This window comes from Phoca vitulina, unplaced genomic scaffold (genome assembly GCF_004348235.1).
Source record: "Phoca vitulina isolate PV1807 unplaced genomic scaffold, GSC_HSeal_1.0 scaffold1, whole genome shotgun sequence".
Taxonomy (NCBI): domain Eukaryota; kingdom Metazoa; phylum Chordata; class Mammalia; order Carnivora; family Phocidae; genus Phoca; species Phoca vitulina.
This window is the reverse complement of record NW_022589704.1, coordinates 44172529-44187388: the sequence shown is the minus strand read 5'-3', so window position 1 is coordinate 44187388 and position 14860 is coordinate 44172529. Positions and strand designations below refer to the sequence as shown.

The window sequence follows — 14860 nt, the reverse complement described above, 5'->3', positions numbered from 1 at the left end:
AACGACTGAACCACCCAGGTGCCCCAACCTATTGGGTTTAACAACATTTCAAGTATTACTAGAGTGATGTATGTAAAATGCAAAGTTGATCATATTTTTACCCTCTTTTAAATCATTCACTGGCTCTTTGTCACCTAGGATAAAGCCCAAATTTCTGTCATAGCCTATATGCCCTTCTAACCTTCTAATTCCAAATGGAAATGACCTTCCCATCACTTCCTATCACTCCCTCCCTCTCTTATTTTACTCTGAAGTAGTATGGAACATATTGCTATTTCATACTTCTGGCCTGTGGATTGTTCCTCAAGGTCAGGGACTTTGTCTTGTCGGTTCATCACTGTTTCCTAATGCCTAGGACAGTGCCTGGCATGTAGTAGCTCCTCAATAAAGTGCTGAAAAAGCAAATGATTGAATGATGAAAATATTCATAACAAAAAGTTAATATATTTGATATAAGTGATATATATATATATATACATACATACATGTACACATATATACATGTACACATATATATATATATATATTTATAAATGGGTATGAACAAGAAGGCCTTAATAGAGATAACTAACCTGAATGACAGAAAGTAAGAAAATGCTAAAAAAAAAAAAAATATGGAAGTATATCAATTGTTGCTAAATCTTGAGGGAGTTCTCAGACTTACCCTTGCAACTTTTCTATAAGTTTTAAAGAGAACAAATACAACTGGTTAATAAGCATATATGAAACTATTTAGATTCACCAGTAACCAAAAATATGAAATAAAAGGAGACACAGTTTTTTGCCTATCAAATTAGCTAAATGTACGTATTTATTCTTAATGATGATATCTATACTTAAAAAGGTAAGGCCACATTGAAACTCTCATACTCTGATTATGGAAGGGTAAGATGCAATTATCATTTTTGGAAAGTAATTTACTGTGATATATTAAATTATTCCAGTAATTCCCAGGACTCTACACTAAGGGAAAAAACAGGAAGGAAAAATCCCTTTTGTGCCAAGATTTCTCCTACATATTGTTTAAAACAGTGAAAAGTTGGAAATGACATGTATTTTTTAAAAAGGTGAATGGATAAGGAAATGTGATACACTCATCAGTGGAACATTTAGGAGACACTGATGCTCACAAAGAATGGGAAAATGTTTTACTGGTAAATTAAAATGCAGGATGTTGTGCTTATAGTACAACTATATTAAATATGTCTATAACACTACTTAAATATATCTTTTCCTTTAAAAAGCGAATGAGAGTAAATGAAATATTTGTTGTTTGGGTGGTGAGAATCTGGACAGTTTTATTTCTATTTTTCTTATTTTCTCAATTTTCTATACACTCTATAAGTTTGATTTTGTAATATGGGAATCTATTTTTAAAAGGTTTATTTAACTGTGTCTTGAATTCATTTGAAGACGTGTTGAAGGCTGTATCTTCTGCTACAATCGCTGAGGTGGCGCGTGCCAATAGGGATGTTCAGGATGCTGTTGCCATGGAGGGAGCCATTCCTCCTCTGGTGGCTCTTTTTAAGGGGAAACAACTGAGTGTCCAAGTGAAGGGTGCAATGGCTGTGGAATCACTGGCTAGTTATAACCCGTGTATACAGAGAGCATTTCTGGAAAAATCCTTAAGTAAATACCTTTTAAAACTCCTCAAGGTAGGAACTTTATGGTAACTTGTCATTTTTCTTAGACAAAGTATTCAATACTGAATTCAGTAAAGTGAAAAGAAAACTAAAACCAATTCTTGAATAAACTTTTTTTTAAGATTTTATTTATTTATTATTTATTTATTTATTTATTTTAGAGAGAGAGCACGAGCGTGTTGGGTGGGGGGGGGGATCTCAAGCAGACCATGCCTGGTGTGGAGCCCAACACAGGGCTCGATCTCACAACCCTGAGATCATGATCTGAGCCAAAACCCAGAGTCAGACGCTTAACCGACTGAGCCACCCAGGTGCCCCTAGAATAGACTTTTTATAAAACATCCCTACAGTGTTCAATAAATGCTCATTGAAAGAATGGAATATTTTTTTTTAATAGGCGTTTCAAACAGATGTTAAGGAACAAGGAGCTGTAGCCCTCTGGGCCTTGGCAGGACAAACCCTGAAACAACAGAAGTATATGGCAGAACAGATTGGATACAACTTTATAATAAACATGCTTTTGTCACCATCAGCTAAAATGCAGTATGTTGGTAAGTTATTTCCTATGCATAAATTTGCACAATGTAGAGCAGCACATTGAAGTATCAGATATATTTCTTGCTTTTCTTGACCAGGAGGTGAAGCAGTCATAGCTCTAAGTAAGGACAGCAGGATGCATCAAAATCAAATATGTGAAGGGAATGGAATTGCACCGTTGGTTCGCTTACTGAGGATTAGTAAAATAGCTGAAGGCACACTTCTGAGTGTCATCAGAGCAGTGGGGTCCATTTGTATTGGTTTGTACATTTTTTCTCCATTCTTAAAATATCAGTAAGATACTTCCCTTCCTCTCTGTCCCCATTAATAAAGCCCTAAATCATACTTAATCTATAAAAGGCTTACCATTTTTTAAATTTCTCTAAGACCTTAATGAGTAAAAGTGGTGTAATTAGGAATTTTTTTTTATCAGCTTTGCCCTTCAACTCTGGTTAAAAAGGATAATGAGGACAATGAGCTTAGGCTGTTTTGAGTTAAAGGAATCTCATTGTTTTAAGTTTAAGAGAAAAATATTTCTTCTTTCCAATCTTAAGAACTATATGTTTTATATAGAATTTCTAATGCTGGGGCACATTTTTCAATTCCAGTTTTTTTCCATAATGATTCTTTCTTTATAAAGTGGCCGGGGGCGGGGGAATGGTTTAGTTGGTTAAGCGTCTGCCTTTGGCTCAAGTCATGGTCCTGGAGTCCTGGGAGGGAGCCCCACATCAGGCTCCTTGCTCAGCAGGGAGTCCGCTTCTCCCTCTTCCTCCGCCCCTCCTGCTCTCTCTCGCTCACTCTCTCTCAAATAAGTAAATAAAATCTTTTTTAAAAAAATAAAAGTGGCCAGTAGGTCTAGTTGTTCCTTTCACTGCAAAGGAACTAACATTTTGGGATGTCTGTAAAAGTGTTGTAGGATTGTCAGTGATTGATCTACCAAAAATAAAAATTTGAGTTCTTTGCTGAACTTCATGAATGTATGAAGCTGATTGTAGACTGTTTCTTGTAGATAAGAAAAAAAAATCTTTATTTGTAGTTGATTGTATTTCCTCAAAAAATAGTCTAGCTGAATGAAGAATGTAGGAATTGGTTTTTCTCCTTGCTTGAAAAAGCTACTTTGCAGAAGTTCATTAAAGCTCCAAGGCAGTCAGTCAGACAAAATAATGTTTCTTTTTTTAGTCAGAGCCTATGGTATAGATTATAGAGATTTCTAAAATTCTAATAGATGATAACATATATACAAAAATACTGTATGTGTGTGTGTTATGTGTGTGTGCGTGAGCACACACGAATGTAATTTCTTCTCATTACTTCACTTCAAAGCTGTCTACAAACCTGTCTACATTTGCCATAGACAAGGGGATCTCCAGCAGAACTACAGAAGAAAACTCTTGATTTCAAATTTACTAGTTTAGACTGGTTATACGTACACACACACCTCCCTTTTTCTTCCTCATCATGTTCATATTTTCTTCTATGTTCTTGAACATACATAACATATTTAAAATAGCTGTTTTAACATCTCTGTAATGATTTCCAACATCTATACCATTTCTGGGTCTCTTTCTATTGGCGGATTTTTTTTTCCTGATTATGAATCATATTTTCCTACTTCTTTGCATGCCTACAAATTTTAAATGTGGGTTTTTAAAGACCTATTGAAATAGTTTACATACAATAAAATATTTATTTATTTTTATAGATTTTCTTTCTTTCTTTTTTTTTTAAAGATTTTATTTATTTGTTTGACAGAGAGGGACACAGCTAGAGAGGGAACACAAGCAGGGGGAGTGGAAGAGGGAGAAGTAGGCTTCCTGCTGAGCAGGGAGCCCGATGCGGGGCTCGATCCCAGGACCCTGGGATCATGACCTGAGCCGAAGGCAGACACTTAATGACTGAGCCACCCAGGCGCCCCAAGATTTTATTTATTTCTGAGAGAGAGCAAGTGCGTGCGCAAGCATGAGGGCATGGGGGGAGATGCAGAGGGAGAAGCAGACTCCCTGCTGAGCAGGGAACCCCACGTGGAACTTAATCCCAGGATCCAGAGATCATGACCTGAGCTGAAGGCAGACGCTTAGCCGGCTGAGCCACCCAGGCGCCCCACAATAAAATATTTAAATAAAATATACAATAGAATAAAATACAAAAATACATTAAACCATACAATTTGATGAGTTTTAACATATGCATTCAGCTGTGACACCATCACAACAGTCAAATAAATGAATATAACCATCACCCTGAATGATTTCATTGTGTGGCTTTGTAATCCCTCCCTCTTTGCACTTCCATCTCCAGAGAACCACTGATGGTTTCTATCATTATAGATTAGTTTGGATTTTCTAGAATTTTATGTAAGTGGATTATACAGATGTACTTTTTTTCTTGCTCCTTTCACTCGACATAGCTATTTTGATTTTTATGCATATTATTGTATCAGTAGTTCACTTTTTTAATGCTGAGTAGTATTCCATTGTATGGTATGATGGATAATTTTATGTCTTATGATATATATAGTTATTACCTACCTACCTACCTAAATACATACATATCCTGTTGGTTGTTTTTCTGGAAAACCCTGACTACTACATATGGATATCCTATTTGTTTATCCATGCACCCACTGATGGACATTTAGATTGTTTCCAGTTTCTTGCTATTATATCTAAAACTGCTATGAACATTTGTGTGTAAGTCTTTGTACAGACACAAACGTTTTCATTTAGTTACCCTAAAAGTTATTTAGGGTAAATACCTAAAAGTAGGATTGCTGGATCATATAGTAGTATATGTTTAACTTTTAGAGAAACTGCCAGACTGTTTTTCCAAGTTGTGTTATTACTTTGCATTCCTACTAGCAATGTATGAGAGTCCCAGCAGCTTCACATCCTTGCCAACACTTAGTATGATGACTTTAGCCGTTATAGTGGGTATGTAGTAAATCTCATTGTGGTTTTAACTTGCATTTCCCTAATGATTAATAATGCAGAACATCTTTTCCATGTGCTTATTTGCCATTTGTATATCCTCTTTGGTAAAGCGTCTGTTCAGATATTTTGCCCATTTTTTAAATTGTGTTGTCTTATTGAATTGTAAGCATTCTTTATATATTCTAGATACAAATCATTTGTTAGATGTATGTTTTGCATATTCCCAGTCTATGGTGCATTCTTCCATTTATGTAACAGGGCCTTTTGAAGAGCAAAAGTTTTTAATTTTGATGAAGTCCAATTTATTGATATTTTAAATATTTTAGTTTGTAGGTTTTGTGTCCTCTTTAAGAAACCTGCCAAACTCAAGATCATAAAGGTTTTCTGTTTCCTCTGTATTTAGATGTATGATCCATTTTGAGTTAATTTTTGTATATGGCCCACATTTTTTTTTTTTTTTGCATATGGCTATCCAATTGCTTCAGCCCCATTTATTGAAAAGATGATCTTTTCCTCCATTGAATTTTTTTTAAAGATTTTATCTATTTATTTGAGAGAGAGAGAATGAGAGAGAGCACATGAGAGGGGGGAAGGTCAGAGGGAGAAGCAGACTCCCTGCTGAGCAGGGGGCCCGATGTGGGACTCGATCCAGGGACTCCAGGATCATGACCTGAGCCGAAGGCAGTCGCTTAACCAACTGAGCCACCCAGGCACCCTCCTCCATTGAATTTTTGTGAGTCTATTTCTGGACTTTTTATTCTGTTCTATTTACCTACTTGTCTATCTTTATGCTATACTGTCTTAATTATTGGAAGTTTACTTGAAAGCAGGAAGTATAAGTCCTTCAACCTTGCTATTCTTTTTCAAAGTTGTCTTGGCTATTCTAGGTCCTTTGTATTTCCATATAATTTAAAAAATTAATCTGTCAATTTCTGAAAAGGATCTATTATTTTGATTGGAATTGCATGAAGTCTATAAATAAATTTGTGGAGAACAGACATCTCAATAATAATAAGTCTTCCAATCCATAAACACAGTATGTCTAGTTGGCTGTGTCTTCTTTAATATCTCTCAGTGATGATTCCTAGTTTCCAATACACAATTCTTGTATATATTTTATCTTAGGTATTTTGTATTTTAAAATTACGCATAATAGGTTTTAATTGAATGCTGGACATTGTGAGTTATAAACTGATAGATGCTGGATTTTACTGTTTTCCTTTAAAGGGAGTTGGGCTCTGTTCTGGCATGCAGTTATCTTACTTAGGATCAGTTTGCTCCTTTTGTAGCTAGCTTTCAAGCTTTGTTAGGACAAGTCTAGAGTAGCCTTTACTCTGGATCTAACTTAACTCCACTATTAAGATGATATTGTTCCAAGGACTTAATTCCTCATATAGTTCCTTGAATTATGAGGTATCTAAACTTTGGCCACAGAACACAAACTATTCCTAGCTCTGTGTGAGCTCTGAGAGTTGTTCAGCCTACTGCTTGTAGTGGTTCTTTTCCCAACTTAATGGAGTTTCATCTCATTATTAACATGTGCAGATTCAAAGATTTGAGGGTATTCTTCTTATCACACTACCATCATCATTATCATAATCATTATTATTAAAAGTATTCATTTTGGGGGGACCCACCTTGAGCACCTTTACTTTTGGAAATCTCCCTGCTTACTCCTTTTCCACTTACTCTGAAGTGAGCAATCCCTTTTCTGTGCTTCAAGTGTATTTTTCTATACCCGTTAAAAGCACTCATTGCATGTACTGAAATCATGTATTTAAATAGTTGCTTCCCCTATAGAATATAAACACCTTGGAGGCAGAGATTCTAATTCCTCTTTTCCATTTTTTTTTTTTTTTTTTTGGGAGCCCAATGCAGGGCTTGAACTTGTGACCCTGAGATCAAGACCTGAGCTGAGATCAAGAGTCAGATACTTAACTGATTGAACCACTTAGGTACCCCCTAATTCCTCTTTTTAACTCTACTTCCTGCCTCAGTTCCTGATGAATTAGGCATTCCAAGACCTGTCAGCTGAATCAACAATATTCATGTAATCAATGTCTGTGTACACCCCTGGGTGGCCAGTGTGGGGTTAGGGGACAAAGAACAAACATGTTCTTTGCTCCTTCTATTTCCTCCAGTTCCTTCAAACTTCCCCAGATGATAAGTGACTTCTCTCCATTGTTCAGAGACAGGTCTGATCTTGTATTTATATTTAAGTATATAAACCTGCTGTGTATGTTGTGATTTTTGTTGGCAAAAGAACAGAATTCAAATTATTTGTATATCCACTACAAAGAGATGACAAGTTTTTAAGCTGAGATTAGGCCTATAATTTCAAGTATTATGTTCTAAAAGGAGACAGTAAGATTATCTTTTAAGTATGTGTATTTAAGGAATCTAGAAATTTTAACCAGATGATTTAGTCATTTTTATAAAAATAATTTTTTATGGAATACAATAGCAACTATAAGCTTAAGTACCTTGCAAATAATAAATCTTCAATAAATGATAGCTATTATATTATTATTCTTTGATAGTCTAGCATTTCTCATTTCTTGGTCTTGTGCCTAGTAGAAAACATCCACACTTCTAATAGTAATTTTTCCATGTTTATTCATTTTGCTTTTTAAAAAATTAATTCAGGTATAATAGTGTTGATATAGCATTTCCTTTTTTAATTTAAATTCAATTAATTAACATATCATGTATTGTTTCGGGGTATAGGCCTGTGATTCATCTTATATAATACCCAGTGCTCATTACAACAGATACCCTCCCCAATGTCCATCACCCAGTTATCCCATCCCCACCCCCAGCAATCCTCAGTTTGTTTCCTAAGATTAAAAGTCTCTATGGTTTGTCCCCCTCTCTGGTTTTGTCTTTTCATTTTTTCCTCTTCCCCTATGATCCTCTGCCTTGTTTCTTAAATTCCACATATCAGTGAGATTATATGATAATTGTCTTTCTCTGATTGACTTATTTCGCTTAGCATAATACCCTCTAGTTCCATCCACATAGTTGCAAATGGCAAGATTTCATTTTTTGATGGCTGCATAATATTCCATTGTGTGTGTGTGTGTGTGTGTGTGTGTGTGTGTGTATACCACATCTTTATCCATGCATCTGTCGATGGACATCTGGGCTCTTTCCATTGTTTGGCTATTGTGGACATTGCTGCTATAAACATTGAGGTGCAGGTGCCCCTTCGGATCACTATGTTTGTATCTTTGGGGTAAATACTCAGTAATATATAGCATTTCCTTTTGTAATTTATTAACCATATTATGCTAGGACACTTAATCAACCCAACATATCAAACTGTGTTTGACTTTACCATTTCCAAGATGGAAAGAAATATTCTTATTGATATGTATATTCTTATAGGTGTCGCCCATACAAGTAATCCTATCAGTCAACAATTCGTTGTAGAGGAAAATGCCTTTCCAGTACTTATTCACCTACTGAGAAATCACCCTTCTCCTAACATCAAGGTATATAAAAGCTTTTAAGGTTTTGTTTTTTTTCTGATATAGTAAAAATTAACAGAAATATGACTTTTTGAGAATAATTTGTATCTTCATGTAAATTCACAAGTATAATAAAAAAATTTAACATTTTAAACAAAATCTTAGAAGTTTTAAATTTAAAAATTGCTGTAAAAATAGTAAATTTTATTAAAATGTTAAATTTTCAAATAAATCTTGTGTCTTTACTCATCAAATAAGTTTTATTCCTCAGATATTTGATTATTCACAGAATTTCTTCCCTTCTTCTTCAGATATTGGTTGCTAAAACTGGGTGCGGATAATGAGGATGTGTGATTTATGTAGCAAAATTTCTCAAATATAAGTAATTCCTATCCGTATTACACCATCAGAACAGCTTTACCTTCTACTAGGCAGTCTGTGTCGGCCAGCAACAATAGTTTTCTCAATACCGGTAACTTAGGAGTTGTTCAAGAGTCATTCACTCTTCTATTTACTTCTAGTAAACTGCCTTTAATAAAATGATGTTCGTGTCTATTCAAATCCTCTACCAAAACTTTGGAAATTTAGGACATCCAGAGTTAGCCAGGCAGGAAATTATAACACCAAAAAATATATTTTCTCTTCAAAATTTGGTATGAGTTCTGTTGGAAATGAGAAAACAGAAATATGTAAGTAAATACAGCATTATTTCTTTTAAGGAATGTATTATCAGAAAAGATGTTATAAGTTATGTGGCTTTTCTGGCTATGAAAGAGATTATTCTATCTATTATAGGAGTTGATTAGGGAAACCAAAGGAAGGAGCATATGCTCGCAATTTTTTGGCTTGGATTATATGTAAAAACTACACTGACTTTCAAAGTACAAATTTCATATGACTATGGAAAATGCCACATAAAAATACATTTTTATTTTCAAACATGCAATTCAAGGCAAAACGGTTTACTTCAATTGCGTCCATCCATATTTCAGTATATATTTTCAATGAGTTCTTCAACTTGTTAAGAACAGAACATAAATACATTTCAATGCTTTTCTTCAAATACGATTCTATAGTAAACACATATTTTTGCAATAATAATCATGCTTTTCAAATTCTTAACATTTTTCATAGAAATGCATAATGTAATACTTAAAGAATGTATCGAGTCCCAACAATAAACAAGGTCCATTTACATCCTCCTAAAAGGCTGTCAGAGTGTGCATCAAATGACTCCCGAAATAGAGTATTTCTCAGGACTACTCCCCAGTGCTCTGCTTAATTCATAAGCATTCCATTGAAGCCTTATAACTCAATGGTCAGTAGCTAATAAGCAGTTCAAAACAGCTTTTTATCCCATGCCAAGAAATTAAAATTTTTTTAGATGTGGAAGGGATACAACTATGCACTTAAGATAATACCTCCTCACATTTCTGGCTGGCTCTGGCCGCCTCCCCTGATGCCCTCCAATGGAGCTGTGTGGTTGTGCTGACGGCACACAGAGGAAGGATATTTTCCCAGATGTTAAAAATTATAAGGGACATTCCTCCAGACATTATAAATGCCACTCTAAATATTAGAGAACTGGAATCAATGAATTAAATATTATCTTTGAATTAGTATATCCCATATGAATGTTTGTATAATGAAATATGTCATGATAAACCACGAGTAAAAAATAATTTCTGAAAATCACATATTTAGGTTGAAGTGGCATTTTCCTTGGCATGCATTGTCCTAAGGAATGATCTGTTACAGAATGAATTACAAGAAAATGAAGGATTCAAGTATGCCGATGTCCTTTATCTTCTTCACTCACCAGATAAGGTATATCTTTATAAAATGTTAGAGCTCATGCAGAAAGGTTTTTAGACCACATTGTCAAATTATAAGTGTTTCACAGCAATACTTAAATATATAAGAAATGTAAAATCTCTTTGGTAGGTCATTAGTTTGTAATGATGAAATAATACTGTTCCATATTTTTCATAGCTGTCATATTCTTTGAAACATAGCAGTTTTAATGCTCAAAGAACCAATAAATCTGTTCTGTCCTGGATGTGTTGAAAATTTTCCTAATTTTATGACCTTTCAACTCTCAGTCATCCATTTCTTACCCAGTATTCCAGAGTGGTGCTTCTCAAACTATGTGTGATGAAGGAAAGCTTTTCCCCAGCAATCTTTTATGGGGAGGTTATGGTGACTAACATAACATAATAAAATTAAATTAAATTAAAAACAAACTACATCAAAAACTAATGATGTACTATATGTTGGCTAACTGACCATAACAATAAAAAAATAACATAAAAACAAAAACAAAAACTTTAAATTTTGAAATAATTTTAGATTTTCCAAAATTTTGCAAAAATAGTAGGGAGTGTTCTAGCATATCCTTTATCCAGCTTTCCTGGATATCAAGAAGGAAATTAACATCAATACCATACAATTAACTAATCTGCAAGTTTTATCTAAGTTTTGCCAATTTTCTCACCAATGTCCTTTTTCTCTACTGGAATCCAATCCAGGATCTCCTATTAGATCTAGTTGTTATGTCCCTTTGGTCTCCTTCAATATGTGAAACACCGTCCTTTGTCTTTCATGATTTTACATATCTTCCATGATTTTGACATTTTTGATGAGTCCATGCCAGTTACTTTGTAGAATGTCCATCAATTAAATTATCTGATGTTTTCTCATGATTAAATTGAGGTGGTACATTTTGGCAAGAATACCACAGAAATGATGTGTCTTCTTCACTCACCTGCTCAGTGCATTATTTCAGGAGGTACATACTGCTGTTACGTCTTATAACTGGCAGTGCTAACTTTGGGTACTTGGTTAACGTACTGTCATATTTCTCCACTGTAAAGTCACTGTACTTTCCTTTTTTAATTAACAAGTTTCTTGAGGTGAGACACTTTGAGCCCATGCAAATGATTCTGTTTTGCATGCACTTTTGCTCACCAATTTTAGCATCCACGGATGCAACAATGATTACATGGTATTTGCCTAATGGCAATTTTTAAAAAAAATTCTTTCTTCTTTCTTTTTTTAAAATCAAGTTTTTATTTAAATTCCACTTAGTTCATACAGTGTAATATTAGTTTCAGGTGTACAATTTAGTGATTCAACACTTATATATGACACCTGGTACTCATCACACATGCCTTCCTTAATCCCCATCACCCATTGAACCCATCCTCCCATTCCTTGCCCTCTGGTAACCACCAGTTTGTTCCCTGTAATTAAGAGTCTGTGTCTTGCTTTTCTTCTCTTCCCCCACCCCATTTGTTTGTTTTGTTTCTTAAATTCCACATATGAGTGAAATCATATTATATTTATCTTTCTCTGACTTATTTCACTTAGCATAACACACTCTAGCTCCATCCACATCATTACAAATGGCAAGATTTCATTCTTTTTTTATGGCCGAGTAATATTCCATTGTAAATATGTACCGTATCTTCTTTATCCATTCATCAGTCAGTGGACAACTGGGCTCTTTCCATAATTTGGCTATTGTTGATAATGCTGCTATAAACATTCTTCTTTGTATATTAATTGGTATTTAACTATAAGGAAGAGATGTTCCTTTTATTTATTTTTTAAGATTTTATTTATTTATTCGTCAGAGAGCAAGGGGGAGCGGCCGGCAGAGGGAGAAGCAGGCTCCCTGCCGAGCTAGGAGCCCAATGCGGGGCTCGATCCCAGGACCCTGGGATCATGACCTGAGTTGAAGGCTGAGGCTTAACCAACTGAGCCCCCCAGGAGTCCCAAAGCTGTTCCTTTTAAATGCTAATTCCCAGTTTCTGTAATCCTGTTGCCAACCATTTTGTGGACTGGTCCATGGGCCACACTTTGAATAGCACTAATCCCAGAGAAATTTGAGAACTTTTGTTGTCTGCAGTGCATTTAGCAATCAGGGAAGAAAACTGCCAACTATCTCCGTCAGTTCTGTTCTGGGGGATTTGGGAGGAAGAAAGGAGGGCTAAAAGGGGAGAAATGAACTCACTGCATAATTTTTTTTTTTTTAATTTAGAATTGTACTCTAATGTAGTATATGAAAAAATGGAGATGTGCTGCTGTAATAATATGAGGAATATAGGGTGAGGAGACTGAATTTGGGTCTAACTCCCTAAACCACCTTTCTTCTCCCTCAGTTCACTCCACATTTTATTCTCATTACCCTATTCCTCAGGGACACTCTTCTTTTTCTTCTACTAATTATTCTCCTAATAATTATCCTTTTCTTCCCAGCCTATTTCCACCTGCTTCACTTACTGGACCCTATTTCTTTGTGTATTCCTAATACCTTTCTTCTTGCTTTATGATCAGGTGACTACTTGTGTGTACATAATTTTTATTATGGAACATTTCAAACATATATAGAATAAAGGAGTAGCATAATGAACTTAAATATTTCGATGACCCAGCTTCCATAATTATTAACTCATGGCCAGTCTTATTTCATCTATATACCCACTTGCTCTTCCTATATTATTATTATTTTTTAAAGATTTATTTATTTGAGAGACAGACAGAGAGAGAGAAAGCGGGCACATGCATGAGAGAAGGGGAGGGGCATAGGGAGAGAAGCTCAAGCAGACTCCCCGCTGCACATGGAGTACCCGTGGGGCTAGATCTCACAACACTGAGATCATGACCTAAGCCAAAACCAAGAGTCAGAGGCCCAACCGACTGAGCCACCCAGGAGCCCCTCGTCCTATATTACTTTTGAAGCAAATCTCAGGCATCATATAATTTTATTGGTAAATATTTTAGTATGTACATATAGCACTTTTATATAATGATTAATAGTGGCAGAAGAAAACTCACGAGATTAATGGTTCTTTCTGTACTATACTGTTCAAACAAAATATTAAAAATAAGATTTAGTGATAAAATTCTTTTTGGTCTTTCTGGAAGATCTACCATATTTGTTCATCTTTGGCAAATGAACGGACTCTAAGGAAGAATTGGCTTTTGCTCTGTTTGCCAAATCCCAGAATGTTAAAATGTGATTTTTAAATCATCTTTTTATTTCCTCTTAGGATATAGTACAGAATTTTACAAATGAACTTATTTTAAGAGATGATAGAGATCATCCCACAATGCATAAAACATAATATATAGCATGCTATACAAGGGAAGTTTTGATTTATCAAGTCTACTTTGAAATGTTGAAATGAAAATAAAAATAAAAATATGTTAAAACAAAAAACCTGAAGGTTAATGAAATTATGGAATTTCCTGTTACTATTTAGATATTTATTTGCATAATCATTAACCTAACATTCCCTCTGAAAATTAAAATTATTTCTCTTTTCTTCTCCCTGATATCACAACCTACTTCTCTATTTTATCTGTTCAGTAACATTCTGGGTTAACTCCATTACCTATTTTCCCCAATAATGTCAAATTTTACTCCCAGAGATAAGAATGCAATATATTTAGATGGGCAAGAATTCAAAATCTATTACCTTGAGTAACATAACAGATGAACTAAGTTAAAGATAATGCATGTTTCTCCTATTTCTAGGATATTTGTTTAAGGGCAGGCTATGCATTAACCCTTTTTGCCTTCAATAATCGCCTTCAACAATACTTAATTTTGGAAAGTGGAATAATGACCATATCAATCTTTGAGCCTTTTCTTGAATCAACAATTGAAACTGAGAAGGCAATGGCAGCATTTCAGGTATAAAACTGGAAGTTAAAACTTCAAACCAATAAGTATGTCTTTTTAGACAAAACTTAAAAACGAGAAAAAATTTTGATCTGGAAAAGCGTTTACCAATTTGTAAAATTCGGTATTTTTCACACCAGCCCTTTCTACCTCAAAAAACCTCCATTATTTATGAGGATATCTTCATTTATACATAATTTTACAAGTTACAAGGCACTTTTTGCCTCTCTACTTGATTTGATGCTTATAACAACCCTGCCAGGTTGATGGGCAGATAGTATCATTTTCATCATGCCCGTATTATACACAGAGAAACAAGGCAGTATACAGACAAGTTCTCTAACTGCACATCTTTAGCTGATCACACTGATTCTATTTGGGTGCTTCTTTCTCTATCCAATGACCTTTAGAAGAACTATTTTCTATGAACCCATACTTCAAGGATGCAAAAGCTACAAATATTGTAGGAAGATTACAGTGGCCTGCCATGTTCACCACAGTGACCAGATAGTGACAACTACTCGGATTCAAACCCCGGCCACTTGGTTTTCTTCTACTGGTTCATACCAAATTACTCCCCTTGCCTTCCTG

The 14860-nt window shown here is 34.9% G+C and overlaps 1 protein-coding gene across 1 annotated transcript in view; it reads left to right on the top strand.

The window, feature by feature from the left end:
• Positions 1–14860, top strand: part of ANKAR (ankyrin and armadillo repeat containing) — a 75776-nt gene that overhangs the window by 52280 nt on the left and 8636 nt on the right. The window contains exons 13-18 of the mRNA XM_032406198.1: positions 1414–1655; positions 2041–2194; positions 2279–2440; positions 8498–8604; positions 10285–10407; positions 14123–14281. Of these exons, the coding sequence (XP_032262089.1) occupies positions 1414–1655; positions 2041–2194; positions 2279–2440; positions 8498–8604; positions 10285–10407; positions 14123–14281 (947 nt within the window). The remainder of the gene's footprint in view (positions 1–1413; positions 1656–2040; positions 2195–2278; positions 2441–8497; positions 8605–10284; positions 10408–14122; positions 14282–14860) is intronic.